Source organism: Anas platyrhynchos, chromosome 4 (assembly GCF_047663525.1).
Source record: "Anas platyrhynchos isolate ZD024472 breed Pekin duck chromosome 4, IASCAAS_PekinDuck_T2T, whole genome shotgun sequence".
Taxonomy (NCBI): domain Eukaryota; kingdom Metazoa; phylum Chordata; class Aves; order Anseriformes; family Anatidae; genus Anas; species Anas platyrhynchos.
Window position 1 is genome coordinate 79,067,504 of NC_092590.1, and position 26,558 is coordinate 79,094,061.

Sequence of the window (26,558 nt, forward strand, 5' to 3'; positions counted from 1 at the left end):
AGGGGCTCTCACCCCGACCCCTTCCCACCTCTTCTCCCTCCCACAGTGCCAGAACAGTGTCACGCAAACAACCCCAAAGTCATCTCCTGCCTTTCAGTTCGCTCTCCTCTGGAACCCTCATCACTGCGGGGCAAAACCAAAACCACCTCCCGGCACGTTCATTTGGAAAGCAATTGGAGGGGGAACAATATCGGAGCCACCCAGAACGAGGAGGAACACAGCAGGGAACATTTTAAAAATAAATGTGCAGCTTTGCAAACCAAACCTGCATTTGCTGGGTCGGGAAGCTCCCAGGGGACGTGGCCAGGAGCTCAGGAGCAGACTTCCCGTCGCTGGGACTTCCAGGAGCTGCAGATTTCAGCCCCGGCACGCTCCCACGCCACCACCTCGCAGCGTGACGTGACCCCACACACATCTCTGGACCCTCAGCAGGCAATTAACCCGGTCAGAAACGAGGATTTGGCAGGTAAAAAAACTAACTGCTGTAACGCACAGTCAGTCCATAACAAATGCCAGGAGGAGGTGGCCTCTGCTTTGGGGCCACTTGTAAAGTTACCCCCCTGCCTTAGGAGTTTTCTGGAGCGATCTGTTCAGCGGGGAAACGGGCACAGGCCTCACCCCGTAGTGCTCCGCTGGAATAAAACATTTTAAAGCAAAACAGCTGGAGTTTAAAGCAAAACAGCTGGAGTTTAGTTTGCTTTTCAGCGAGTATTCTACAGCTGAACTTGAAGATAACCTCTTCCCACTTTGTTTTAGCAATAGCACTCCAAAATTACTGGGTGGCCTTCCTTTAGTGCATTAAAAGCCTCGAGTGGCCTTGCTGAGTGTATGGGAGCCGAGGTCCAGCACCAGCAGCAGGCTGTGTTAACCTCCTTTCCTCCAGGTCCTGCAGCTTTCCTCCCTCGGCACTGTGCTAAGGGTGGGAAATTTGCTTTACCCGAGGTGTTCACGGAGCGAGATGGTCAAAACGAGATTTTCCTCAGCAGCAACACGCCAAATCCTGCAGCTCTTCAGGGCTGGCTCACCCCAGACCTGCTCCCTCAGCCTCCAAACCAAAAACCCAGCAGAAACAACCCACGGGGAGAGGAGCCCTGCCTGTGGCAGGCAGCAAAAAGCTCCGGCTGCCAGCAGCTCGTTCATCTCAGCAGCCCCAGCACACGCTCAGCAACAACTCACCGCTTCCCCTTTTAGCTCTCCACTTTGCCTGCTCCAACCCAGGCAAACCAGGCAGGGATGTTAATAAAGGTGACGGCTTATTAACGAACTAACCTGGAGTAAAGCCGGTAACGAGAGGCAGAGAACTGCACTGCCAGGGGTGCAGGGAGCACGGCAGCGCTGCCAGCCGGGAGATCCGGCACAGAGGTGGGAAGGAAAAGGGCACTGCAAATCCTGCAGCGCTGCCGAGGTCGAGCTTTTGGTGGAAAAAGTGGGAAATAAAAAAGGTCTGCGTGTCCTGAAGCTGTCTCAGTGGCAGCGGGGCCTCAAGCTGAACTCGCTCGCTCCCCAGCGTGAGAGGAAGAGTGGGAATAAGCAGGATATGGGCAAGGAAACAAGGCAGGCACTCACCTCCTGCCGTTCAGCCGGGCTCTGGCACCACACGACCCCAAAAGCCACGAGGCAGCCCCTGCCCCGTGCCCCTCTGGCCCAGTTTTATGGCCGAGCTGCGGCAGTTACAGCCCTCAGCCCGCAGGGTTGGCTGTTCTGCCTGTCCCCTCCCAGCCTCCTGCCCACCCCCAGCCGGGGGGGGAGAGCCCTGAGGCCACCGAGCGCTTCCCCACGACCCCGTCACAGCCCCACGGAGCTGCGGGGAGCACCCCAAAATCCTCCCCAGGCAGATCCTCCTGCTGGAGCACCTCCCCAGGGGCTTACAGAACAGAGGGAGGGCTCACGTGCTGCTCAGGACCCAGGACAGGAGCTCTGCAGGCACCCAGAGGGAGAAAAAGCACAAATTTACTCACAAATTTACTCAGAGGGGAGAAAAAGCACAAATGAACGAGCACCTGGGAAGACAAAAAGCAGCACGCACAGCACAGCTCCCTGCAACCTTCCCAGAGTCCGCCCCAGCCTTCCACATAACTAAATAAATAAATCTGAGCAAGGTTTTCAGCAAGTAGTTCTTAAAAAAAGCCAAAAAAGGTCATTTCAGCACCCTTATTGACTATTCACAGCAGAAATTGACTGGCCTTTAGGGAATTTTTACTTTCCACCTCAAATTTCCGAGCACCACGAACCCCGCAGGCTGCTCCCTGCACACCCACAGCAGCTCTGAGGCACGCGGAGCTCTGCACACCCCATGTGGAGTGCTCCAGACACAGAGCAAACACAGACACTGCTGCCTAAAAGTCCTTTTTAAAAACCTCTCCTTACACGGTAATTAACCTGATGGCAAAGCAAGCAGAAGGCCTTTTATTTACCTTTAAACCTGAAACGCTGGGAAAACGTTCCAGCGTTCTGCCTGGTTCACACCAAGCCGTGGAGCTCCTCTGTGTCAGCGTGGGTACGGCGGGTCTGCTGAGCTCAGCCCCAAGACAAACGGTGATTTGGGGGAAACAGAAGAGGGAAGAGCAACGCAGGGAGCAGCAGCGTTTGTAGCCGCTTGGAACCCCACCCCTGGCCAAAAAACACTGGGTGATATCACTTGGTGTACGAGCTGGAAAAGGAGAGGGAACAGAGGAGAGGGAGCAGCCTCGTCCCTGACGTCCTCCACCCTTCAAAACCGCACGATTGTTCTGTCAGCGCTGGCAGATTTCCCTTTTAAATCTGGACAAGAGAGCAATCAAAGAGGCTGGCTGCCCTCGAGGGGTGCCTCTCCAACAGGGAAAATAACGAGCTCGCTCCTACACCCGCCCTCTGCAAGAGCTCACAGCCTCAAGACCTCGTTATCCGAAAATCCCACTGATTGACCCCAAACCGGGGGGGGGGCAAAGCCCAGAACCGGCCCCGTGCTTTGCTGCCAGGATGGGATATAAGAGAACAAAACAATCGCCTGCGCTGGTTTAAAACACGATTGGTGTTAATGACTTGTTTAGATCGGTTTTTAAGTGACCCTGGAGAAAAATAAATTAAAAAATTGACCATGTTATGTTATTGTATGGGAATAATTGTATTTGGGGGCACGTTCACCGAGGTAGGATGTGTCTAACCTCCCGAAGCAGCCCACTCTGTGACCATCTGCAGGTTCCCACCTCAGCACCGCGACCCACACCACGCCACTGCCCGAAATGAAGAGAATTTTTCTGCTTTTTCCCCTTTTTTGACCAATTCCAGCCCATTATCACCTCCTTTAGCCAACAAACCGCTCCAAAGAGGCGGACTGCCCAGCTGCCGGCCAGCACCCGGCCCCGCGCTCTGAGCACCCCAAGGCCCCGGGACCGGGCCCCGGGACCGAGCCCAGGCCCCGGGACCGAGCCCCGGCCCCGGGACCAGGCCCCGACCCCCCCCCCCGCCGCCATTTTGTGCGTCCCCTCAGCCCGGGGGCGGCCGGGGGCCGAGCGCCTACCTCCGGGAAACCGCAACCCAGCGGCTCCGCTCGGCTCCGCGCCGCTCCCGGCTGCTCCCCGCCGCTCCCCGCCGCCTCCCCGGGCCGGGCCGGGCCGAACCGGGCCGGGCTGGGCCGCACCGGGGCCGCACCGGGGCCGTGAGGCGGCGGGAATGCGCACTGCGCATGCGCACCGCGCACCCCCCTGCTCCCGTTAGGGCTCTGCGCAGGCGCAGAGAGCAGCCAGAAGGTCGGGCACGCATGCGCACAGCGCGCATGACGCCGCGGAGGGAGGGGCTTCTCGGTGAGGGCACCGCGCTCGCAGTGCGCGTGCGCGACCGCGCTCCCGCAGCCTGAGGGGGATTGCGCATGTGCGGAGTGTGGCTGAAGGGGCGGGGTGGATGGTGGTGCCGCAAGGCATGCCGGGAGCGCGCCTCCCTATATAAGCGGCACGCGGCGGCCGCCATTTTAGAGCGCGGTGGCGGCGCCGAGCGGGCGGGAGGCTCCCGTCAGGCGTCCATGGGGCTGCAGCGCCTGCCTTTAATTATTTTTTAATTAATACGGGCACAGAGCACAAGGATCTGACTCACCCAGCCTCCCCAGGCTGCACGCTGGGTGTTGCAGGAGCGGCATTAACGCCTGGTAGTTGGGAGCAGGCTGCAGCCTCTAATACAGCCGCGTCCCCAAACGTAATTAAGCACGGATCCGTAATTAAGCACGATTCCCCAAACACAATTAATCCAGCCCGATTAACCAACCACAATTAACCTGTAGCTTCAGTGCTGGCCCTGCAGTCCCAAAGGGTCCATCACTGTGGGCAGCCGCCTTGGTGTGGGCGCAGGGAGTCCCCCAGGCAGCCCCAAGGTTGCTTGCGAGGCCACATTGTCCCCAAAACACCCCCAAATATTGCCAAAACTGACCATGGCTCACCCCAAAACGCCGCTGTTCCATCACGGTGACCGTACCCAAACAAAAAGCCTCGGTACAAAGCAGGCACGGGACCAGCCCTACCCCACCCCACACCATTTGCCCACACGGAGCCTGTGTCAGCAGGGTCCAAACATGGTATTTGGGGCGTATTTGGGGCATTTTCGGGTCGGTTCGGCTCAGTTCAGTTTGTGTGTGGCCACCGGGAGCGATTCACTGGCCTTTGGCTTCCTGACAAAGCCGGGCTGACACAAACAGCTCGCTGCTCTGTCTCCAAACCTGCTCAGTTCCTCCCCAGCACATCAGGCCTGGAAACCTTTAAAGTTCAGTTTCCCAAATATTTCGGGCTTTTTGCAGCCACCCGGCCCTGCTGCAGACCTCAGGCGTTCCCCGTTCCCCCCACAGCGGTGGAAAAAACACAGCTGGGGAGCTGGAGGCTGCATTTCCCAGGCTTGGGTATCGAATTTTTGGGTAAATTTCTTGATGTGTGCCTGCGTCTGTTCTGCCACAGACGGTCCTCGCTGGGAAAAGTCATTTTTGGGAGGTTATTTTGGGAAATTGGTCGTCGGCTAGGAGAGGGGTTGAGCTTTTATGGTGAGACCACCGAGCTCTGCCCCAGTTATCAGTGGTTTTAGGAGCCTCCCAAAGGCTGACGGTGCCCAGCACCTGCTGGGAGGCTGAAATGTCTCGTTGGAAAATAAAAGTTTGGGTCAAAAGCTTTATAAAATAAATAAATAAATAAATAAAAATAAATAAATAAATAAAAATAAAATAAAAATAAAAATAAATAAAAATAAAAATAAATAAAAATAAAATAAAAATATAAAAAATAAAAATAAAAATTACAAATAAAAATAAAAATAAAAGTAAAATAAAAATAAAAATAAAAGTAAAAATAAAAGTAAAAATAAAAATAAAAATAAAAATAAAAATAAAAATAAAAATAAAAATAAAAATAAAAATAAAAATAAAAATAAAAATAAAAATAAATAAAAGCTAAGATGAACGCTCAGCCTGCGCAGCGCTGCTGTGCTGCTCCTGCAGGTGGTGCTGCCCTGACAGCTGTGAGAAAAACAGCCAAAAATAAGAAAAAAAAATTGTCTGGAGTCACAAAGCAGGCAAATTCCTCCAAAAAAGCCAAATTCCTCCTGCCTCCAGCACCCGGAGGCCTCCCCGGCTGCCTGAGGGTTTTTTTTCTGAGAGGAGGCGCGGGTTAAGCCCCAGGAGGGTGTGCGATGAGAGGAAAATGAGCCAAAAAATTTGATTTTTGTGCCTGGTTTTGTGGGGTGAGCCTGCAGAGGGGCGGCACCCGGCAGCAATTAGAGAAGCATGGTCTTAAAAGGCATCATTAAGAGGGAAACACTAATTAAGCTTGGGGAATGTAAACACCCCCCCGACACCAAAAAACACCCAAAAAGCTTCAAAAAGAGCTCACGGGAGAGCTCCAAAAGCCAAAATCAGCAGCAGGAGGGAGCCTGGGGGCTGGGACCTGGTTCCCTACGGGTGCTGCTGCTGCTCCTGGCCTGATTTCTGGGGCAAAAACAGCCTGTTTTGGGGCAGATGTGCTTCCTGGGCCTGGCAGCGGGTGCCTGCAGGAGGGAACTGGGAGCACTGGGAGCCACTGGGAGCACTGGGAGGTGCGGTGCCCACCCAACCAGCAGCCCCAGTGCTGGGTCCTGTCCCCGTAGGGCCACCCCTGGCACCGTTTCGTCCCGGGGCCGACGTCTCGGGAATGTCCCAAAAGGGCTTGGAGGGCGGCCACGGGGCCAGGCGCCGGGATTAGCGCCCGCTCAGCAGCTCCCAGCTCAGTGACGCCCGAATTTCCTCGCCGCCATCCCAAACGGCTCAGGTGCCAGCCCCAAAAAAAAAGGGAGACCCCAAAACGGCACAAATCCACCCCAAAACACCAACGGGACGGGGAAAAGGGGGGAGAAGCGTGCCCCAACCCAAAACCGTCAGCCCCAAATGGGAACCAGGAGGAGGTGGCGGGCAGGGTACGGGGTACGGGGGGGGGCTACCGGGTGCCACCCCCCCGTCCCGGTACGGGGCCCCCGGTGTCCCCGCGGCATCCTAAAATTCCTGGGCTGGGGCGAGCCGTCCCCGTGTCCCCGTGTCCCCGTCCCCGCCGCATTGGGGACATTCCCTGGCCCCCGCCGGGCCCCCGCCGGCCTTCACTGACCTTGGGGGGGCTGCCGGGAGCCCCGGGGACAGGCCCCTCGGTGCCCCCCCGTGGGGTCACGGTGACACCGATGGGGTTATGGGGACACCGGGGGGGACACCCGGTACCTGTGGACCCCCCCCCCCACCGGTGCCACCCCAGGGTTATTTTTACCACCCCACTGCCCGGCCATACAAGGAGCCCTCGGACACCCCGGGACCGGGCCCGGTGCCCCCGGTGACACCTCGGGGGGGGGGCACCTCGCCCCCACCCCCCCCCCCCCGGGACCCCCACTGGGCACCGGGGGATGATAGCGGGGGCCGGGACAGCACGGGGAAGGGGTCCCGTGCTTTGAGCCCCCCATGGGGGTGACCCGACCCCCCCCTCCCGGTAAGCCCCATTCCCCGGTGCCCCCCCCGGTACAACACCGGGCACCGGGGGCAGGCACAGCACGGGGCTGGGGGGTCCGGAGCCGGTGCTGTGAGCCCCCCCCGGGGTGAACCCGGTCCTACGGGGGTCCCCAAGCCCCCCTCCCCCGGTAAACCCCATCCCCGGTGCCCCCCCCCCGGTAAATCCCATTCCCGGTGCCCCCCCCGGTAAACCCCCGGGACCACCCGGTAAACTCCTGGGCCCCCCGGGGACGTGAAATTTGCTCTCCCCCCCCCTCCCCAGCCCGGGGTCGTTCCGGTTCCCTCCCACTCACCGCCGGAACGGGTCGAGGGGCACCGGGGGGGGCACCGGGGGGAGAACCGGGGGGGTCCCGGGCCCCCTCTGCCGGGGCACGGAGCCTCCGCCACCCACCGGCGGCATCTCGGAGGGGAGCAACGGGGGCCCGGGGGGGGCGGCGCCGTCCAAAGGGGGCTCGGGGAGGGGCACGGCCCCGCCCTTGGGGGCACCGGGGGGGGGGGTCACCGGGGGGGCACTGGGGGGGGGTTACCGGGGGTTACCGGGGGGGTACCGGGGAAGGGGCCACCCCCCCTCCCATTGGGGTCACCCCCTCGGGGGGTGGGGGCGGGGCCCGGTGACCCCGGGTGACCCCCGGGGAGGGCGGGGGGGGCAGCCCCGGTGCCACGCGCCCGCCACGTGACAGCCGCCGCCACCGGCGGCCCCGCCCCGGCGCGCTCGCCCGCCCTCCGCCAATCAGCGGCTGGCTCTCATCTCCACCCTTCTTGGTGCCTTGTAACGGCTCCTGCCATTGGGCGCCGCCGCCCGCCAATCAGATCAGCGGGGTGTTGTTTACATCTCCCTGCTCCTTGCCCCCCCCCCCGCGGCCCCACGTGGGGCGCGCGCGCTCGGCCAATCACCTGCGGCGCTTCTCCGCCTCTCCTCCCCATTGGCCAGAACGCCAATCCTCTCACCCAATCGCGCGGCGGCACAGCCGGGAGGCGGGGCGAGCGGGCTCACCCTCCACCGCCCCGCCCCCTCGGCGCCCCGCTGACCAATAGCATCGAGCGGCGCCGTGACCACGCCCCCTCGCTTTAACCTCATTGGCCGGCCGGCGCGGGGGCGGACCAATGAGCGCGCGGCGGGGCGGGGCCGGGGGGGGGCCCGGTGGCGGCGGCGGCGGCGCGAGGCGGCGGCGGCCCCGCAGGTACCGGAGGGGGGGGGCGGGGGGGGGGGGGGCGCCGGGAGCGGGGGGGGGGGCGGGGCCTGGAGGGGGGGGGCGGGGCCAGGACCCGGGATGGGGATGGGGGGGGCGGGGGGGGAGAACACCCAGAGGGGGCAGGGGGACCCCAGGACCCCATAAAGGGCACGGGACCCCAATGGCCCCATAAGGGGTAGAGGGACCCCAAGGAGCCCATAAGGAGAAAAGGACCCCATGGACCCCATAAAGAGCTCAGGACCCCCAGGACCCCATAGGGAACAGAGGACCCCACTGAGCCTATAAAGAGCAGAGGACCCCAAGGACCCCATAAAGGGCAGAAGACCCCAAAGACCCCATAAGGAGAAAAGGACCCTATAAGGGGCAGAGGACCCCAAGGACCCTATAAAGAGCAGAGGACCCCAAAGACCCTATAAGGGGCAGAGGACCCCCAGTGGCCCCATAGGGAACAGAGGATCCCAAAGACCCCATAAAGAGCTGATGACCCCCAATGGCCCCATAAGGAGCTGAGGACCCCCAGTGGCCCCATAGGGAACAGAGAACCCCACTGACCCTATAAAGGGCAGAGGACCTCCAACAGCCCCATAAAGGGGCAGAGAACCCCAAGGATCCTATAAAGAGCAGAGAACCCCCAACAGCCCCATGAAGAGCAGAGGACCCTGAAGACCCCATAAAGGGCAGAAGACGCTGAGGACCCCATAGGGAGCAGGGAACCCCAACAGCCCCATAAAGGGCAGAGGTCCCCACTGACCCCATAAGGGGCAGAGGACCCCATGGACCCTATAAAGAGCAGAGGACCCCAAAGACCCCATAAGGAGCAGAGAACCCCACTGACCCTATAAGGGACAGAGGACCCCAAGGACCCCATAAGGAGCAGAGGACCCCAGTGACCCCATAAAGGGCAGAGGACCCCATAGGGAACAGAGGACCCCAAGGACCCCATAAGGAACAGAGAACCCCACTGACCCTATAAGGGGCAGAGGACCTCCAACAGCCCCATAAAGGGGCAGAGAACCCCAAGGATCCTATAAAGAGCAGAGGACCCCAAAGACCCCATAAAGGGCAGAGGACCCCATAAGGGGCAGAGGACCCCAAGGACCCCATAAGGAGCAGAGGACCCCAGTGACCCCATAAAGAGCTGAGGACCCCCAAGGACCCCATAGGGAACAGAGGACCCCACTGACCCTATAAGGGGCAGAGAACCCCAAGGACCCCATAAAGGGGCAGAGAACCCCAAGGACCTTATAAGGAGAAGAGAACCCCCAACAGCCCCATGAAGAGCAGAGGACCCTAAGGACCCCATAAGGAGCAAAGGACCCCATAAGGGGCAGAGGACCCCACTGACCCTATAAGGGGCAGAGGACCCCATGGACCCCATAAAGAGCTGAGGACCCCCAAGGCACCCACAGGGAACAGAGAACCCCACTGACCCTATAAGGGACAGAGAACCCCAAGGACCCCATAAGGAGCAGAGGACCCCAGTGACCCCATAAAGGGCAGAGGACCCCATAGGGAACAGAGGACCCCAAGGACCCCATAAAGAGCTGAGGACCCCCAATGGCCCCATAAGGAGCTGAGAACCCCCAAGGACCCCATAGGGAACAGCAGAACCCCACTGACTCTATAAGGGGCAGAGAACCCCAAGGACCCCATAAAGAGCAGAGAGCCCCCAACAACCTCATGAAGAGCAGAGGACCCCAATGGCCCCATAAGAAGCGAAGGACCCCATAAAGGGCAGAGGACCCCAAGGACCCCATAAAAGGGGCAGAGAACCCCAGTGGCCCCATAAGGGGCAGAGAACCCCAAGGACCCTATAAGGGGCAGAGGACCCCCAAAGGCCCCATAAGGAGCCAAGAACCCCAAGAACCCCAAGAACCCCATAGGGAGCAAAGAACCCTGACGGCCCCGTAAAGGGGCAGAGAACCCCAAGGACCCTATAAGGAGAAGAGGACCCCAAGGACCCCATAGAGAGCAGAGGACCCCCAACGGCCCCATAAAGGGGTAGAGAACCCCAAGGATCCTATAAAGAGCAGAGAACCCCATTGACCCTATAAGGGGCAGAGAACCCCAAGGACCCCATAAGGAGCAAAGGACCCCATAAGGGGCAGAGGACCCCAAGGACCCCATAAGGAACAGAGGACCCCAAGGACCCCATAAAGAGCAGAGGACCCCCAATGGCCCCATAAGGAGCTGAGGACCCCCAGTGGCCCCATAGGGAACAGAGGACCCCATTGACCCTATAAGGGGCAGAGAACCCCAAGGAGCCCATAAAAGGGGCAGAGAACCCCAAGGACCTTATAAGGAGAAGAGAACCCCCGACAGCCCCATGAAGAGCAGAGGACCCCAATGGCCCCATAAGAAGCAAAGGACCCCATAAAGGGCAGAGGACCCCAAGGACCCCATAAGGGGCAGAGGACCCCCAAAGGCCCCATAAGGAGCCAAGAACCCCAAGAACCCCATAGGGAGCAAAGAACCCTGACGGCCCCATAAAGGGGCAGAGAACCCCAAGGACCCTATAAGGAGAAGAGGACCCCAAGGAACCCATAAGGGGCAGAGAACCCCAATGGCCCCATAAAGAGCAGAGGACCCTGAGGACCCCATAGGGAGCAGAGGACCCCAAAAACCCCATAAAGAGCAGACAACCCCAGTGACCCCATAAAGGGCAGAGGACCCCAGCGGCCCCATAAGCAGCGTTTTTATGACCGTGGCACTGGGATGCGGCGTCCCCACTGCAGGGCATTGGGGTTTTAACCCCGGAACCATCGGGTTTGGGAACTCCTTGCTCAGGATTAGGGCTAGGATTAGGATTAGAGGGGGATTTGGGGTTTGGGTCCCGTGAGGAACCCGGTCCCACTGTACCCAGGGCTGGGTGTTGGGCACTTATGTGAAAAGCCCCAAAAAATGCCCTCTGCTTCGTTACCCTAAAAAAAAAGGGAAAAGAGCAGAAACCCTTCAAAAAGAGCAGAAACCCTTCAAAAAGGGGAGAAACCCTTTAAAAAGAGTGGAAACCCTACAAAAAGAGCGGAAACCCTTCAAAAAGGGGAGAAACCCTTTAAAAAGAGTGGAAACCCTACAAAAAGAGGGGAAACCCTACAAAAAGAGCGAAAACCCTACAAAAAGAGCGAAAACCCTTTAAAAAGAGTGGGAACCCTACAAAAAGAGTGAAAACCCTTTAAAAAGAGTGGAAACCCTACAAAAAGGGGAGAAACCCTTTAAAAAGAGTGGAATCCCTACAAAAAGAGTGAAAACCCTTTAAAAAGAGTGGAAACCCTACAAAAAGAGCAGAAACCCTACAAAAAAAGCAGAAACCCTACAAAAAGAGTGGAAACCCTACAAAAAGAGCGAAAACCCTACAAAAAGAGGGGAAACCCTACAAAAAGAGGGGAAACCCTACAAAAAGAGTGGAAACCCTACAAAAAGGGGAGAAACCCTACAAAAAGAGTGGAAACCCTTTAAAAAGGGAAGAAACCCTACAAAAAGAGCAGAAACCCTACAAAAAGGGGAGAAACCCTACAAAAAGAGTGGAAACCCTTTAAAAGGGAAGAAACCCTTCAAAAAGAGCAGAAACCCTACAAAAAGAGTGAAAACCCTTTAAAAAGAGCGGAAACCCTTTAAAAAGAGCGGAAACCCTACAAAAAGAGTGGAAACCCTACAAAAAGGGGAGAAACCCTACAAAAAGAGCAAAAACCCTACAAAAAGAGCGGAAACCCTACAAAAAGGGGAGAAACCCTACAAAAAGAGCAGAAACCCTACACCCATGGGGGGCGAAGCTGCCAGCTTGTGGGGTGCCAGGAGCACCCGGTCCCACTGCCCGGTTTGGGGTGCCCCCGGGGACCCCACAGGGCCCGTCTGGGAACTGGGCTTCATTTTCCAAGGAAAAGGGAAAAAATCCCTCTCCAAAAGTTCCGTTTTTTTATCCCCCCCCCCCCCCGCTGCTGTCGGAGCTCTCTTTTGCCCAAAATCTCCGCTTTTTGGCCACGTGGCTGCCTCTGCTTGGGATCGTGGAGTGTGTGGGGGGGGGATGACCCCAAAAGCAGCCCCGTTTGTGGGGTCGCCGCCTCCGCGGCAATCGGAGCCCCTGGGGGTCCCCAAAACAGCCCCAAAACGGCCCCAAAACGGCCCCGGGGGGCTTCGAGCCTGGGAGAGGGGTTGGGAACGGGGTGGGGGGGCTCGGGGCCAGCTTTAGGGTGGCACAGCTGTATGGGATCTGTATGGGATCTGTATGGGGTCTGTATGGGGTCTGTATGGGATCTGGAGGTGCTCCTCCTCCTCCTCCCCACCAAACGCCAAAAAGTGGCGTTTTTTGGTAGTTTTCCAAAAAAAAACAAACTGCCCAGCCCTTCCTGGCTTTTAGGGGACCGACCGTGTTCCCATCACCGCTGGTGGTCCCCAGCCCCGATTCCTGCTGGAAAAACCCCAAATCCCTCCGGATCCGCCCCGATAACCGCAGGTTTCTGGAGGCTGCGGAATCCTCCCCAAATCCTGCCCCGATCCTCCCCAAAGCTCCCCAAAGGCAGGGGGTTCCCCTTGGGGTGGGGGATTCCCTTTGGGGTGGGGGATTCCCCTTGGAGCAGGGGTTCCCCCTGGAGTAAGGGGGTCCCCTAGGGGCAGGGGGTTCCCTTTGGGGCAGGGGGGTTCCCTTTGGGGCAGGGGGTTCCCCATGGAGTAGGGGGTTCCCCTTGGGGCAGGAGGATCCCCTTGGGTCAGGGGGTTCCCTTTAGGGCAAGGGGTTCCTTTTGGGGCACAGGGGGTTCCCCTTGGGGCAGGGGGTTCCCCTTTGGGGCAGGGGTTCCCCTTGGGGCAGGGGGTTCCTTTAGGGGCACAGGGGGTTCCCCTTGGAACAGGGGTTCCCCTTGGGGCAGGGGGTTCCCCTTTGGGGCAGGGGTTCCCCTTGGGGCAGGGGGTTCCTTTAGGGGCACAGGGGGTTCCCCTTGGAACAGGGGTTCCCCTTGGGGCAGGGGGTCCCCTCAGAGCAGGGGGTTCCCCTTGGAGAAGGGGGGTTCCCTTTGGGGCAGGGGGTCTCTTTAGGGCAGGGGGGTTCCCCTTAGGGCATGGGGGTTCCCTTTGGGGCAGGGGGTTCCCCATGGAGTAGGGGGTTCCCCTTGGGGCAGGAGGATCCCCTTGGGGCAGGAGGATCCCCTTGGGGCAGGGGGTTCCCTTTGGGGTGGGGGATTCCCCTTGGAGCAGGGGGTTCCCTTTGGGGTGGGGGGGTTCCCTTTGGGGCAGGGGTTCCCCTTGGAGAAGGGGGGTTCCATCTGGGGCAAGGGGTTCCCCTTAGGGCATGGGGGTTCCCCTTGGGGTGGGGGATTCAGTTTGGAGCAGGGGTTCCCCTTGGGGTGGGGGATTCCCTTTGGGGTGGGGGATTCCCTTTGGGGTGGGGGATTCCCCTTGGAACATGGGGGTTCCCCTTGGAGCAGGGGGTTCACCCTGGAGTAGGGAGTTCCCCTTGGAGTAGGGGGGTTCAGCTTGGAGTAGGGGATTCCCTTTGGGGCAGGGGTTCCCCCTGGAGTAAGGGGTTCCCCTAGGGGCAGGGGGTTCCTTTTGGGGCAGGGGGTTCCCCTTGGAGAAGGGGGGTTCCCTTTGGGGTAGGGGGTTCCCTTTGGGGCAGGAGGGGTCACCTTGGAGCAGGGGTTCCCTTTGGGGCAGGGGATTCACCCTGGAACCCCCCTACTCCAGGGGGTTCCCTTTGGGGCAGGGGGGTTCCTTTTGGGACAGGGGGGTTCCTTTATGGGGCAGGGGTCACCCATGGGGCAGGGGTCACCCATGGGGCAGGGGTCCTACTGCGCTTGCCCCGTTGCCTCCCAGCTGACGTGGCTCATGGAAACGCAGCACCTGCGAGCCACCCGGGGCCTCCCCCCCTATAAACCCCCCCTATAACCCCCGCCCTATAACCCCCCCACCCCGCTGCCTTTCCCCCCAGAGGCAGGGACCATGAATGGCTCCGGCACCGCAGCCCCCAGCCCCAAAGCCACGGAGGAGCAGAACGGGAACGGGAACGGGGAGAAGGAGAAAAACCCCTTTGCCGAGTACATGTGGATGGAGAACGAGGAGGACTTCGACAGGCAGGTGAGAGATTGGGGGGGGGCACGGCCCCACAGATTTGGGGTTAAGGGGGAGAGGGCAGAGCGGAGGAGAAGCTGCCCCAATTCCTCACCCCATTCCTGCCCTGATTCCAACCCGATTCCTGCCCCGATTCCTGCCCCAATTCCTCCTATTTCTGCCCCAATTCCTCCCCCAATTCTTGCCCCAATTCCTCCCCCAATTCCTCCCCCAATTCCTCCCCCAATTCCTCCCCCGATTCCTCCCCCAATTCCTCCCCCAATTCCCCCCCCCAATTAATTCCTCCCCCAATTAATTCCTCCCCCAATTCCTCCCCCAATTCTGCCCCCAATTCCCCCCCCAATTTTCCCCCCAATTAATTCCCCCCCCAATAAATTCCTCCCCCAATTCCTCCCCCAATTCTCCCCCCAGATCCACCCCCAATTCCTTCCCCAATTCCTGCCCCAATTCCCCCCCCATTTTTCCCCCCAATTAATTCTCCCCCCAATAAGTTCCTCCCCCAATTCCTGCCCCAATTCTTCCCCCAATTCCTCCCCCAATTAATTCCCCCCCCAATTCCTGCCCCAATTCCCCCCCCAATTCCCGCCCCAATTCCCCCCCCAATTCCCCCCCCAATTCCCCCCCCAATTCCCGCCCCAATTCCTCCCCCAATTCCCCCCCCAATTAATTCCTCCCCCGATTCCTCCCCCGATTCCTGCCCCGATTCCTGCCCCGATTCCTCCCCCCATTCCTCCCCCCATTCCTCCCCCAATTCCTTTCCCAATTCCTTTCCCAATTCCTCCCCCAATTCCCCCCCCAATTAATTCCTCCCCCAATTCCCCCCCCAATTAATTCCTCCCCCAATTCCTCCCCCCATTCCTCCCCCAATTCCTTTCCCAATTCCTCCCCCAATTCCCCCCCCAATTAATTCCTCCCCCAATTCCTGCCCCAATTCCTACCCCAATTCCTGCCCCAATTCCTCCCCCAATTCCTTTCCCAATTCCTCCCCCAATTCCCCCCCCAATTAATTCCTCCCCCAATTCCTGCCCCAATTCCTACCCCAATTCCTCCCCCCATTCCTCCCCCAATTCCTTTCCCAATTCCTCCCCCAATTCCCCCCCCAATTAATTCCTCCCCCAATTCCTGCCCCAATTCCTCCCCCAATTCCTGCCCCAATTCCTCCCCCAATTCCCCCCCCATTTTTCCCCCCCCAATAAATTCCTCCCCCAATTCCTGCCCCAATTCCTCCCCCAATTCCTCCCCCAATTCCTCCCCCAATTCCTCCCCCAATTCTTCCCCCAATTCCCCCCCCCCAATTAATTCCTCCCCCAATTCCTCCCCCAATTCCTGCCCCAATTCCTGCCCCAATTCCTCCCCCAATTCCTCCCCCAATTCCCCCCCCCAATTAATTCCTCCCCCAATTCCTCTCCCCCTCGCTCGGTGTCGGGCAGGAGTCCAGCTGCAGGGCAGAGCCTTCCTCCCCTATATGAAGTATCCCCCAAAAACATCCCCTCCACAAAGTGACCCCAAAAACATCCCCTCCACGAAATGTCCCCCCCAAAAACGCCCCCACAACCGCTGCCTGCAGACCCCCAGGAGCAGGGCCCAGAACCGCGTCCTGGGGCTGGCGCGCACGGAGGCTCTCCAAAAATTGGGGCGGTTTTGGGGCTTTTCCGCTCGCTCACGATCCCATTTAACACCTCCCGGAGGAAATTCAGCCCGGCTCCGAGCGCTGAGTTAAGGGAGGTGACCCCACGGCACCCAAATCCCCTCCTGCTGTTTTTGGGGAGTTTTTGGGGGAGTTTTTTGGGGAGCGTTTTATCCCCTCGGGGGCACCGATGGGTGCCCGGGTGCCCTGATTTGTGCCAAATCTGGCACAAGGGGGGGGGGGGGCACCCGGCTCTGCGCTTCCCCGAGGGCTTTTTTTTGGGCAGGTGGAGGAGGAGCTGCAGGAGCAGGAATTTTTGGATCGCTGCTTCCAGGAGATGCTGGAGGAAGAGGATCGGGACTGGTTCATCCCCGCACGGGACCTGCCCCAAAACCAGCTCAACGGGGTCACCGGCACCCACGGCCACGCTTCGGAGGACATCCTGGTAAGGGGGGGGGGCAGCAAAATGAGCCCCTCGGGGGGTTTTGGGAGCTTTCGGCACGGGCGCCCGTTTTAGGGGAAAACCCTAAAAGTGCAAATATCCCAGAACCAGTAGGGGTAGGAACGGGGTTGTGGCTTCACACCCATGGGGTGTTCCCTCCTGGGGACCTTCCTGTGCCTTTTGGCTGGAGCTGGGCTTTTTGGGGTGCTCCCAGTTCATGTACTGGTATTGACAGAGCTCCCAGTTCATGTACTGGTATTTTTGGAGCTCCCAGTTCATATACTGGTATCTACAGAGCTCCCAGTTCATGTACTGGTATCTACAGAGCTCCCAGTTCACGTACTGGTATCTACAGAGCTCCCAGTTCACGTACTGGTATCTACAGAGCTCCCAGTTCATGTACTGGTATTTTTGGAGCTCCCAGTTCATGTACTGGTATTTTTGGAGTTCCCAGTTCATGTACTGGTATTTTTGGAGCTCCCAGTTCATGTACTGGTATTTTTGGAGCTCCCAGTTCCCATACTGGTATTTTTGGAGCTCCCAGTTCCCGTACTGGTATTTTTGGAGCTCCCAGTTCCCATACTGGTATTTTTGGAGCTCCCAGTTCCCATACTGGTATTTTGGAGCTGCTTTGCCTCCCTCTGCTGCCAGCAGCGCTCAGTGCAGCTGCGGGCACCTCGCAGCTCCGGAGCAGGGAGGGGGGGTCCCCAAATCTCCCCCCCCAAAACCCCGCCTGGGAGCGCCCCCCTCGGAGCTGGCACCCCTTAAGCAGCACCTCGAGGGACGGGGGGGGGGGGCTGGGAATGGAAACCCACAGCAGAGACCCTAAAAACGGGGACGGGTCCGCGGGGGGGGCGCAGCGCGTGCCGGGGGGGTGCCGCTGGTGGTGACCCCCCCCTTTTGCTTCTCCCCCCAGAGCAAAAGCAACCTGAACCCGGACGCCAAGGAATTCATACCTGGGGTGAAATACTGAGGGGGGGGCTCCCTGCGCACAGACTGTGCCCCCCCCTGTCCCCGTGACCCCAATTCTTTTGGGGACAACGCTGGGGGGCCGGGGGGGGGGCCGGGAGCCACCGCGCTCCGCGTCGGGATCTCGCTCCGCGCTTCCAGTTCCTTTTTTTCCCTTTTTTTTTAATTTTTTTCCTTTTTTTTTTTATTTTTTCCCTTTTTTTTTTATTTTTTTCCTTTTTTTTTTCTTTTTTTCCCTTTTTTTTTTCATTTTTTCCCTTTTTTTTTTTCTTTTTTTCTTTTTTTTTTAACTCCTCCTTGGCACCCTCTGGCACTTTTTGGGGTGGTTTTTTTCCTCTCCAGGACTCAGGTCCGTGCCGCGGCCCCTCGCCGGGTACGGTTTGGTTTTGGGGGGGTCCCCGCCCACCCCAAATCCACGGGGGGGCTCCTCATTTTTCCCTTAGGATTTCTCTAGCTGAAGGCCAGGAGAAGCCTTCTGTGCACCCCAAATCCCTGGGGTGGGTGCTGGGATTTGGGTACACCCCAAATCCCTGGGGTGGGTGCATACCTGAAGGGTCCTGGGTGCCCCCCACGGCGGGGAGACCCCCCAGCCCCTGCCCTCCTTTGGGGGCAGTGCTTCTGCCATACAGCTCGTTGCCCTAAAAGAATATTTCCCCCCAAACCTCGAGCTCACCCGGCATCACAGGGGTCTGCACCTTGGCTTCTCCCCGAAATAAATCCCAAAAGAACCCAACGCGGCCCCTGCTCAGCGGAGAGCACGGAGCCGGTCTCCAGCAGCCCCCCTGGGAAAGGAGAGGACCCCCTGTAAAAGGGAGGAGTCCCTATAAAGGGGAGGAACCCCTAATAAAGGGGAGGACCCCCTGTAAAGGGGAGGACCCCCCTATAAAGGAGAGGTCCCCCTATAAAAGGGAAGGACCTCCTATAGAGGAGAGGACCCCCTTATAAAGGCAAGGAGCCCCCTGTAAAGGAGAGGGCCCCTATAAAAGGGAGGACCCCCCATAAAGGGGAGGACCCCCTATAAAAGGGAAGGACCCCCTATAAAAGGGAAGGACCCCCTATAAAGGAGGGGACCCCCCTGTAAAGGGGAGGACCCCCTATTAAAGGAGAGGGCCCCCCTATAAAAGGGAGGACCCCCCTATAAAGGAGAAGACCCCCCATAAAGGGGAGGACTTCCCTATAAAGGAGAGGCCCCCCCCCTATAAAAGGGAAGGACCCCCTATAAAGGAGAGGACCCCCTACAAAGGGGAAGACCCCCCTGTAAAGGGGCGCACCCCCTATTAAAGGAGAGGACCCCTCTATAAAGGTGAGGGTCCCCCTGTAAAGGAGAGGACCCCCTACAAAGGGGAACACCCCTACAAAGGGAAGGACCCCCCTGTAAAGGAGAGGACCCCCCAATAAAAGGGAGGACACCCCTATAAAGGAGGGGACCTCCCTATAAAGAGGGGGACCCCCCATAAAGGGGAGGACCCCCCCATCACCCCCATACCCCACAGGTGCCAGCCATGGGCTTGCACCACCCGGGACCCCTTTTCCCCCCCCCCACTGCCCCTCGGAGAGCAGACACCTCCTCCAGGGGCCACTTTTGGGGTCGAGGGAGGGCTGAGCCCCCTTTTGGGGCTGGGGGCGAGGCCACGGGGCAGGCTGGGGGAGCGAGGGCTGGTTTTGGGGCATTTTGGTACCCCTGAGCACCACCGCCACGTTTTGGGGTATTTTGGTGCCCCCTGAGCACCACCGCCTGCTTTTGGGGCATTTTGGTGCCCCTGAGCACCACCACCAGGTTTTGGGGCATTTTGGTGCCCCCGAGCACCACTGCGAGATTTTGGGGCATTTTGGTGTCCCCAAGCACCACCGCCAGGTTTTGGGGTATTTTGGTGCCCCCAAGCACCACCAACAGATTTTGGGGTATTTTGGTGCCCCCTGAGCACCACCACCAGGTTTTGGGGCGTTTTGGGGCATTTTGGTGCCCCCGAGCACCACCAACAGATTTTGGGGTATTTTGGTGCCCCCTGAGCACCACCACCAGGTTTTGGGGCGTTTTGGGGCATTTTGGTGCCCGCAGCACCGCCCCTGCTGCCTCCAGCACCCCTCAGCTGCCCCCAGCCCGGTGTAGCCCCCTCGGTGCGCTCCCCCCCTGCCTTTTATTTCTTCTTTGGTTTCCGTTTGATTTCTTACCCCAAAAAAAAACAGAACAAGCTACAAACCGACCTCCCGGTGCCGTGCTGTAAATTTTGGACACTGGGTAACGAGAAATAAACTGGTTTGGAATCGAGGAGTGCCTTTTCCTCTTCCTCTTATCCCCCTTTTCCTCTTATCCCCCTTTTCTTTTTATCCCCCTTTTCCCCTTTGCTCTCTCCCCTATTTTTTCCCCTTTGCTCTTTCCCCTTTATTTTCTCCTTTGCCCTCTCTCCCTTTTTTTTTTTCCCCCTTATTTTCATTTCCTCCCCTCCTCTCTCTCCCCACCCCTATTTTTTTTTTTTCCTTTTCCTTCCTCCTCCAGCCCAACCCCAGCCCAACCCCAGCCCCAGCGGACCCCACGTGCCCGGCCACAACCTCCCCGTGCCCGCAGCTCCCCGGGGCTCGCGGGCACCGCGGCCGGGTGGCCCCATAGCCCCCCTGTGTCCCCCCCCAAAAACACCCAAGGACAGCTTCAGACCCTACCCCGGGGTCTGACCTGGCCCCTTCCAGCATTTTGGCCATCAGGAGCCTTCCTCCTCCTCTTCCTCCTCCTCCTCCTCCTCCTCCTCGGCCCCAATGCAGCAGCTCGGCCCCTTCCTTCCTTTTATTGCAACACTTGTACAAACCCCCCCCAAAAAAAAAACCCCTAGAAGCGGTGGCTGTAGAAGACGTCCACGTTGGCGGCGTAGTCCAGGGGCAGCGCCTGCCCGATGCTCTTCGCCCCCAGGCTGGCCCCCCCCAGCGCCGACGACTGCCTCAGCTTCAGGAGGCTGAAATGGGTGAAGGGACCCCCGGGACGCCCCCCCCGAGCCTGCGCCAGCACCCGGACAAATCCTACACAAGGGGATGGAGGTTTTGGGGGGCAGCGGGAGCCACCGGGACCCCCATGAGGCGAGGGAGCCCCCCACGGGGAGGGGGCCCATCCTGCCCCCACTGTCACCGGGGGGCTCGGGGGGGCACGTGGAGCTCCCACGGGGTGTGGGGCACCCCCCCGTGGCCCCCGCTCACCTTCCTTCATCAGGTCCCAGCTGTTCCAGACGGAGCCCACGCAGACGATGGGGAGCCCCAAATCCCCCTGGAACAGGCTCTGCGTGGGGAGCAGGCGGCGGCTCAGCCCCCTCCGTGGGGGGGAAATGGGGACAGGAGACCCCCAGGGCCCAAAAAAAAATAGGGCCAGGAGATCCCAGGACCTAGAGACCCCCCCAGGGGACCCGGAGACCCCCCCAAGGGCCAAGAGACCCCCGCTCCAAGCAGCTTCCTCGGCACCGTGCCGATGGCGCATCAGGAGCAGGGGGTCCCGCAGCCCCCCCCCCCCCCAAGGACCCCGGGGACAGGAGCAGGGGACGTCCCCGTCCCCCACCTCTCACCTCGTGGATTTTGGGCAGCACGGCGACCACGTGGCGAGCCAGCACCTCCCCGGCCTTGCTGAAGATGTGGCAGCACAGCGGGTCCCCTGCCTGGGCACCTGGCTCCGAGAGGGGCAGCGGGATGGGGACGGGGTCGGGGACGGGGATGGGGACGGGGTCGGGGACGGGGATGGGGACGGGGATGGGGACAGCTCACGGTGTCCCCATGCTCACAGGTGCCCGTCCCCACCCCAACGGCCGCTCCCCATTGCTCGAGGGGCAGAGGGCGCTCGGGGCGAAGGGCAGCGATGGGGCAGGGAATTGGGGTGCTGGGGGCCGCCCCCCCCCCAGGGTTGCCACCACCCGCTTTGGGGTCCAAGCCCAGCCCCGCACGGTGCCCTACCCGCTGCCAGGATCTGGCAAAACCCCGCAAATTTGGCCTTCTCGAAGGTGCGGTAGAGATGCGTCAGGAGCCCCAACCTGTCCGAGACCTGGGGCAGGACCCCAGGGTGAGCCCTGCACGATGCTGGGACCCCCCCAATGAGCCCTGAGCGATGCTGGGACCCCCCCCGCAGCCCCCAGTTTGGCACCTGGAAGTACTGGAACATGGCCTGCTTGACGTGCCCCACGTCGTGCGGCGGCTCCTGCAGGTTGTCCATGCAGTCAAAAACCGTCTTCACCGCCTGGTGCGCGATCCAGTAGGCTGCGGGGCACGGAACCGACGTGAGACCCCCCCCCAAAAAACAACCCAAACCCCTTCCCCGAGCCCCTTCCTCCTCCTCCTCACCGGAGCCTTCGTCGCCCAGCATGTGCCCCCAGCCGCCGCAGCCCGTCTGTGAGCCGTCGGGGTTGATGAGCTTGCAGTTGGAGCCGGTGCCCGAAATCAGCACGATGCCGCCTGCGGGGGGGACAGCGTTGGGGACACCCCCCGCCCCATACAACACCCCACAAAATCAACCCCTGGGGTATTTAATCACCCCCCCCGGGGGCTTCCCATACCACGGTCGGTGGCGGTGGCCATGGCCCCCAGGGTGTCAGAGGTGAGGTGATAACTCTCGCTCAGGCACGGGAAGCGGCGGCGCAGCTCCGCCAGCAGCAGGGCGATGGCATCCTCCTGGTCCCCCCCGCTCAGGGACAGCCCCTGCCACCACGGGGACGTCACCCAGGGCAGGGGGGGGACACCGGGGGGGGGCAGATGGGTGAGGATGGGGGCTCACCAGCGAACGGAGAGGCACTTTTGGGTCCACACCCGCCCTGCGCTTGGCCTCGCTCACCAGCTCCTGGATCCTCTCCGCGCACGTCGCGGCACCGACCAGCTTGGGCACCCCACGGAGCAGCCCTGAGCCCCCCACCAACACCCTCCTGGGTGTGGGGGGGGCACCCCACGGCCCCCAGCTCCTCCACCGTCACCTCGGGGTTTGGGGACCCCCCCCCAAATTGTGCTTACCCAGTGGTTGGTGCAGGGCCCCTCCGCCTCGGCCAGGACGCGCCCGTCCGCCGCCACCAGCACCACCCGGGAGTGGGTGCCCCCTCTGTGGGGACACGGGGGGGTCACTGCCGGGCCCTGCGCTGCTGCCACCCCCCCAACGACCCCCCCCAATGACCCCCCCAGGTGGGGATCCCTAGGGTGGGGGCTGCGGATCCGGCTTTTAGCCCCCCCGGGGTGCTGCACCGCGACCTCCCCAAGGGGCACCGGGGGCGCACGGGGGCGCACAGGAGGCGCAAGCAGCGGGGGGGGGCAAACAGCGGGGGGGGTTGTAAGCAATGGGGGGGGTCAGGAGAGGTTTGGGGACGTGGTTCCGGCCCCCCCCCCCGCAGCCCCTCACCCCTCCACGCCGCCGAACAGCGCGGCCATGGCGCCGGCCCCCCCCCCGTGGCCACCCCCCCTGTTCCGCCCCGTTCCGCTCCGCTCCGCCCCGGTCCGGCCCCCCCGCGAGAAGCCGCGCCCGGGAGGCGGGGGGGGGCGGTGCCGGGGCATGGGGGTGGCGGGGACGCGGCACCACGGACGCCCCCCCCGAGCGCCCCCACCCCAGGCTCGGATCGCAGTACAAGGGGGGGACCCCCCGGTTGTTGCCCCCCCCCCGGGTACCCGGTCCCCAGAGCCCGGCGGCCCCCCCGCGTCAGGGGCCAGGGACAGGGGCAGGGGAAGCGCCCCCCCAGCACCCGGCCCAGCCCTGCGGGGATGGGGGTGTTGGGATGGACAGACGGACAGACGGATAATGGGATGGAGGGAGGGAGGGAGGGACGGATGGACAGACGGAAGGATGGATGGATGGATGGATGGATGGACGGACGGACGGACGGACAGACGGATGGATAATGGGATGGATGGAGGGATGGACAGACAGACGGATGGAGAGATGGATGGATGGATGGATGGACAAACAGATGGTTAATGGGATGGATGGAGGGATGGAGGGATGGAGGGATGGATGGATGGATGGATGGATGGATGGATGGATGGACGGACGGACAAACAGATGGATAATGGGATGGATGGAGGGATGGATGGACGGACAGACAGACGGGTGGAGGTTTAGAGGGATGGAGGGATGGACAGACAGACGGATAATGGGATGGATGGGCGGGTGGAGGGATGGAGGGATGGATGGACAGACGGACGGACGGACGGATGGATGGGTGAAGGGATGGATGGATGGATGGATGGATGGATGGATGGATGGATGGATGGATGGATGGACGGACGGACGGACGGACGGACAGACAAATAATGGGATGGATGGAGGGATGAATGGATGGACAGATGGACGGACAGATGGATGAAGGGGTGGATGGAGGGATGGAGGGATGGGTGGAGGGGTTGAGGGATGGACAGACAGACGGATAATGGGATGGATGGAGGGATGGATGGATGGACAGACGGACGGACGGACAGACGGATGGATGGGTGGATGGGGGGGCACATCAGAACAGAAAGAGCAAGCGCAAGGAAATGGGGCAGGGAGGAGGAGGTGGAGAAGGCGGCGACCGGTGCACGGGGGCAGGGGCCCGGCGTGGGGAGGGGGCTCGCGGGCTGGAGCCCCCCTGCACCACGCACACGGCCCAGCGGTGCTGCAGCTGGGGGGGGGTCCTACGGACGTGGGGGGGCACCGAGCGGAGCCCCCAGCCCAGCACCCAGCCCAGGTGGGCACTGGTGGGCCCCCCCCCAGCCTGGGGGTTCACCTGCAGCACCCATGGGGGACGCACAGGGGGTGGGGGGTGTCAGGGACCTGGGGGGGGTTCCCAGTGAGGGGGAGCTTCTTCTGGGGGGGGGGGATGTGCTGAGCCCCCAGCGTGGTAAAAAGGGACTGGTGGGATGGGGACCGCGGCCCCCATGCTCTGCACGGGGCTGGAGATGCTGGGGGGGGCAGAGAGATTTGGGGAGGGGGGAGATATTTGGGGGCACTTTGTTAGTCTGGAGTCCCCGCCTGGCTCCTTCCCAAGCACTTTTTGGGGGGGTCCCGGCGGGGGAACCTGCAGCCAGACCCCCCCAGAACCTTCTGCGGGGAGCTGTGGAGGCGCAGGGACCCCCCCCCAAATTCCTCCCCGCTGTCCCCCAAGGTGGGGACAGGGAGGAGCAGCAGGGGAAGGGTTAAGCAGCAGTCCCACCAAGGGGGGGGTGAGCGTGGAGCGTGCAGCCCCCCCCCCAGCCCACCGCCCTCGCGCCCTCATTAAGCCCTGGTGGCACCAGGCTGTCTGCCCTGGCGGGGGCCGGGATAGGGACGGGGACACGGGGACGGGGATGGGGACAAGGCTGGGGGGGGGCCGCCTTTGTGTGGACTTGTGGCAAAGTTGGAGCCGAGCTGGTGGCTGCTGCTGAGGGTCCCGGAGCTGTGGGTGAGTCCGGGGGTGCCCCCCCAGGCCTATGGGGACGGAGGGCGCTGACCCCACAGGGGCTGGGGGCTGCCCTGGGGGCTGGGAAGGGATTTGGGGCGCAGGGCACGGGCAGCGGGGATGGCAGGAGCAGGGACGGGGATGGCTGGAGCTGTCCCCAAGCAGCGCAGCGTGGCCAGGACCTCGAGTCCTGTCCCCAACCCTGTCCCCAACCCCGTCCCCAACCCCAATCCCGTTCCCAACCCCATCCCCAGACCAGTTCCCAACCCCAGTTCCCAGCCCCGTGCCTCCAGCTCGCCCCATCTCACACCGGAGCCTGGGCGCACGGACACGTGGCCCCACACAACTTGGGGTGAAACGTGGAGGTTTTGGGGTGGCTGCACCCCATCCCCATGCACTCCATCACCTCCCAGCCCCAAAACCCCACGGGTCACATCGCCAGGCAGGCGTTGGGTGGGCGAAGGCACCCGAAGGAGAGGGGGCACCTCGCCGAGCACGGGGACCCCTCGTTAGCTCGCACCCAGCCCTCGCTTCGTCATTTTTCGGGCACCCACGGGTGCCGGGGTCACCCTCACCTCCAGGAGAGCCCCCCCAGGACCATGCAGGACGCGAAGGGAGGCCTGGCAGCTTCGTGCTGCTCCTGGAGGGGCCGGGGGTCCGGGGGGGGTCGGTGCGTGGGGGCGGCCGCTTCGCCCGCGTGCTTGGAGAGGGCTGGAGCCAGAAGCGGGGCGCACGGAGGAGGAGGAGGAGGAGGAGGAGGAAGATTCGCAGAGAAGTCATCCTGCCCTGGCTGTGGGAAGGGTTTGGTGGACCCCAAATCCCCCGTGGGGCACCGGTGGGGGCTCAAAGCGGGGCGCAAAGGGGGGCGGATTTTGGGCATTTTGCGTCCCGGGGGGCGCCCACCCTGCGGAGGAGCCCAGCGGGCGGGGGAGCAAAGGGGTGAGGCTGGAGCGGGTTGGGAACCCCACAGAGCCACGGACACACAGGTGAGGTGGGCCCCGTCCGTCTGTCCGTCCCCCTGTCCGTCTGTCCGTCCCTCTGTCCGTCTGTCCGTCCTTCCACCCGCCGTCCCCTGCCCTCCTTCCATCCACCTCTCCCCCGTCCCGCTGCCCCTCCAGCACCCGTTTCCCCGTCGCCCACCCCTCTGTCACCCACCCAAACCTCCACCCACCCATCCTTCCACCCAGCCATCCACCCCCATCCCTTCCTCCACCCCCCTGGACCACCCCCCTGCACCCACCCCCTTTTTTCTGTCCCCCCCTCCCCACCTTTTCCACCCCCACCCCCCCATTTCCACCCCTCTTTGTTCAGGAGCTCGGGCTCAGCGCAGCACCCCCAGCCTTGGCGTCCCCTGCCCCGGGATGGTGACACAGGATGGTGACACCAACAGCCCCGAGCAGGTGTTTAGGGCCTCAAGGGGGGGTCCCCAACTTTTTGGGACCCACAGAGGGACCTTGGGAGCGTGGGGTGACCGCACGGCCCCGGCACGGTCACGGCACCGCCGGCGGGTGCGGTGGCATTTGTGCCGGAGACCTGGCTGCCACCGAGACGTTGGCGAAGGGGACGCGGAGGTGAACGCTGAAAGGGCACGGGGAGGGGGGGTGTGGGGAAGGGGGGGGCATGGGGAGGTGACGGGGGGCATGGGGAGGTGACAGGGGGCATGGGGAGGTGACGGGGGGCACGGGGAGGTGATGGGGGGCATGGAGAGGTAGGGGGGTACGGAGAGATTGGGGACATGGGGAGGTGACAGGGGGCATGGGGAGGTAGGGGGGCATGGGGAGGTGTAAGGGGACATGGGGAGGTGTAAGGGGGGGCACAAGGAGGTTTTTTTTTGGGGGGGCCAGGCTCATGCAGCTGCTCTGCCTGGGGCGGGCGCTGCTGCCCAAAGCCCCCCGGCTGCGCCCCCGAGCCGTGCGCTCACCCCCAGCCGAGCCCCATC

The 26,558-nt window shown here is 61.4% G+C and overlaps 3 protein-coding genes across 9 annotated transcripts in view; 1 reads left to right on the plus strand and 2 right to left on the minus strand.

The window, feature by feature from the left end:
- ZNF638 (zinc finger protein 638) overlaps nucleotides 1-7,412 on the minus strand; it is a 48,539-nt gene extending 41,127 nt beyond the window's left edge. For 2 of the 4 annotated variants that reach the window (XM_072037932.1, XM_072037931.1), the window contains exon 1: nucleotides 3,500-3,960. In XM_072037932.1, the coding sequence (XP_071894033.1) occupies nucleotides 3,500-3,945 (446 nt within the window). In that variant the 5' untranslated portion in view covers nucleotides 3,946-3,960. Of the gene's footprint in view, nucleotides 1-2,414; nucleotides 2,614-3,499; nucleotides 3,961-7,266 lie in introns of those variants that run through there. The other 2 variants (XM_072037933.1, XM_072037934.1) reach the window with 2 other exon arrangements.
- A 637-nt stretch (nucleotides 7,413-8,049) lies between these two features.
- PAIP2B (poly(A) binding protein interacting protein 2B) lies at nucleotides 8,050-19,533 on the plus strand. 4 transcript variants are annotated; one of them, XR_011809311.1, is made up of 5 exons: nucleotides 8,050-8,154; nucleotides 14,087-14,232; nucleotides 16,140-16,298; nucleotides 17,212-19,198; nucleotides 19,288-19,533. XR_011809311.1 is itself a non-coding variant. In XM_072037936.1 (5 exons), exons 3-5 carry the CDS (start codon nucleotides 14,098-14,100, stop codon nucleotides 17,266-17,268), a joined length of 351 nt encoding a protein of 116 aa, XP_071894037.1. In that variant the 5' UTR covers nucleotides 8,079-8,154; nucleotides 12,521-12,616; nucleotides 14,087-14,097; the 3' UTR covers nucleotides 17,269-19,533. The 4 variants fall into 4 exon arrangements, 3 of the variants coding, with proteins under 3 accessions (XP_071894036.1, XP_071894038.1, XP_071894037.1); XM_072037936.1 differs by adding an exon at nucleotides 12,521-12,616 and having other exon boundaries at nucleotides 8,079-8,154; nucleotides 17,212-19,533; XM_072037935.1 differs by having other exon boundaries at nucleotides 17,212-19,533.
- Nucleotides 19,534-20,025: 492 nt separating this feature from the next.
- Nucleotides 20,026-22,716, minus strand: NAGK (N-acetylglucosamine kinase). Its single transcript, XM_072036776.1, has 10 exons — nucleotides 22,612-22,716; nucleotides 22,233-22,317; nucleotides 22,003-22,101; nucleotides 21,785-21,926; nucleotides 21,573-21,683; nucleotides 21,376-21,488; nucleotides 21,189-21,276; nucleotides 20,807-20,904; nucleotides 20,448-20,526; nucleotides 20,026-20,273 (listed from the first exon to the last, which is right to left on the minus strand). Exons 1-10 carry the CDS (start codon nucleotides 22,638-22,640, stop codon nucleotides 20,086-20,088), a joined length of 1,032 nt encoding a protein of 343 aa, XP_071892877.1. The 5' UTR covers nucleotides 22,641-22,716; the 3' UTR covers nucleotides 20,026-20,085.
- Nucleotides 22,717-26,558: the final 3,842 nt, after the last annotated feature.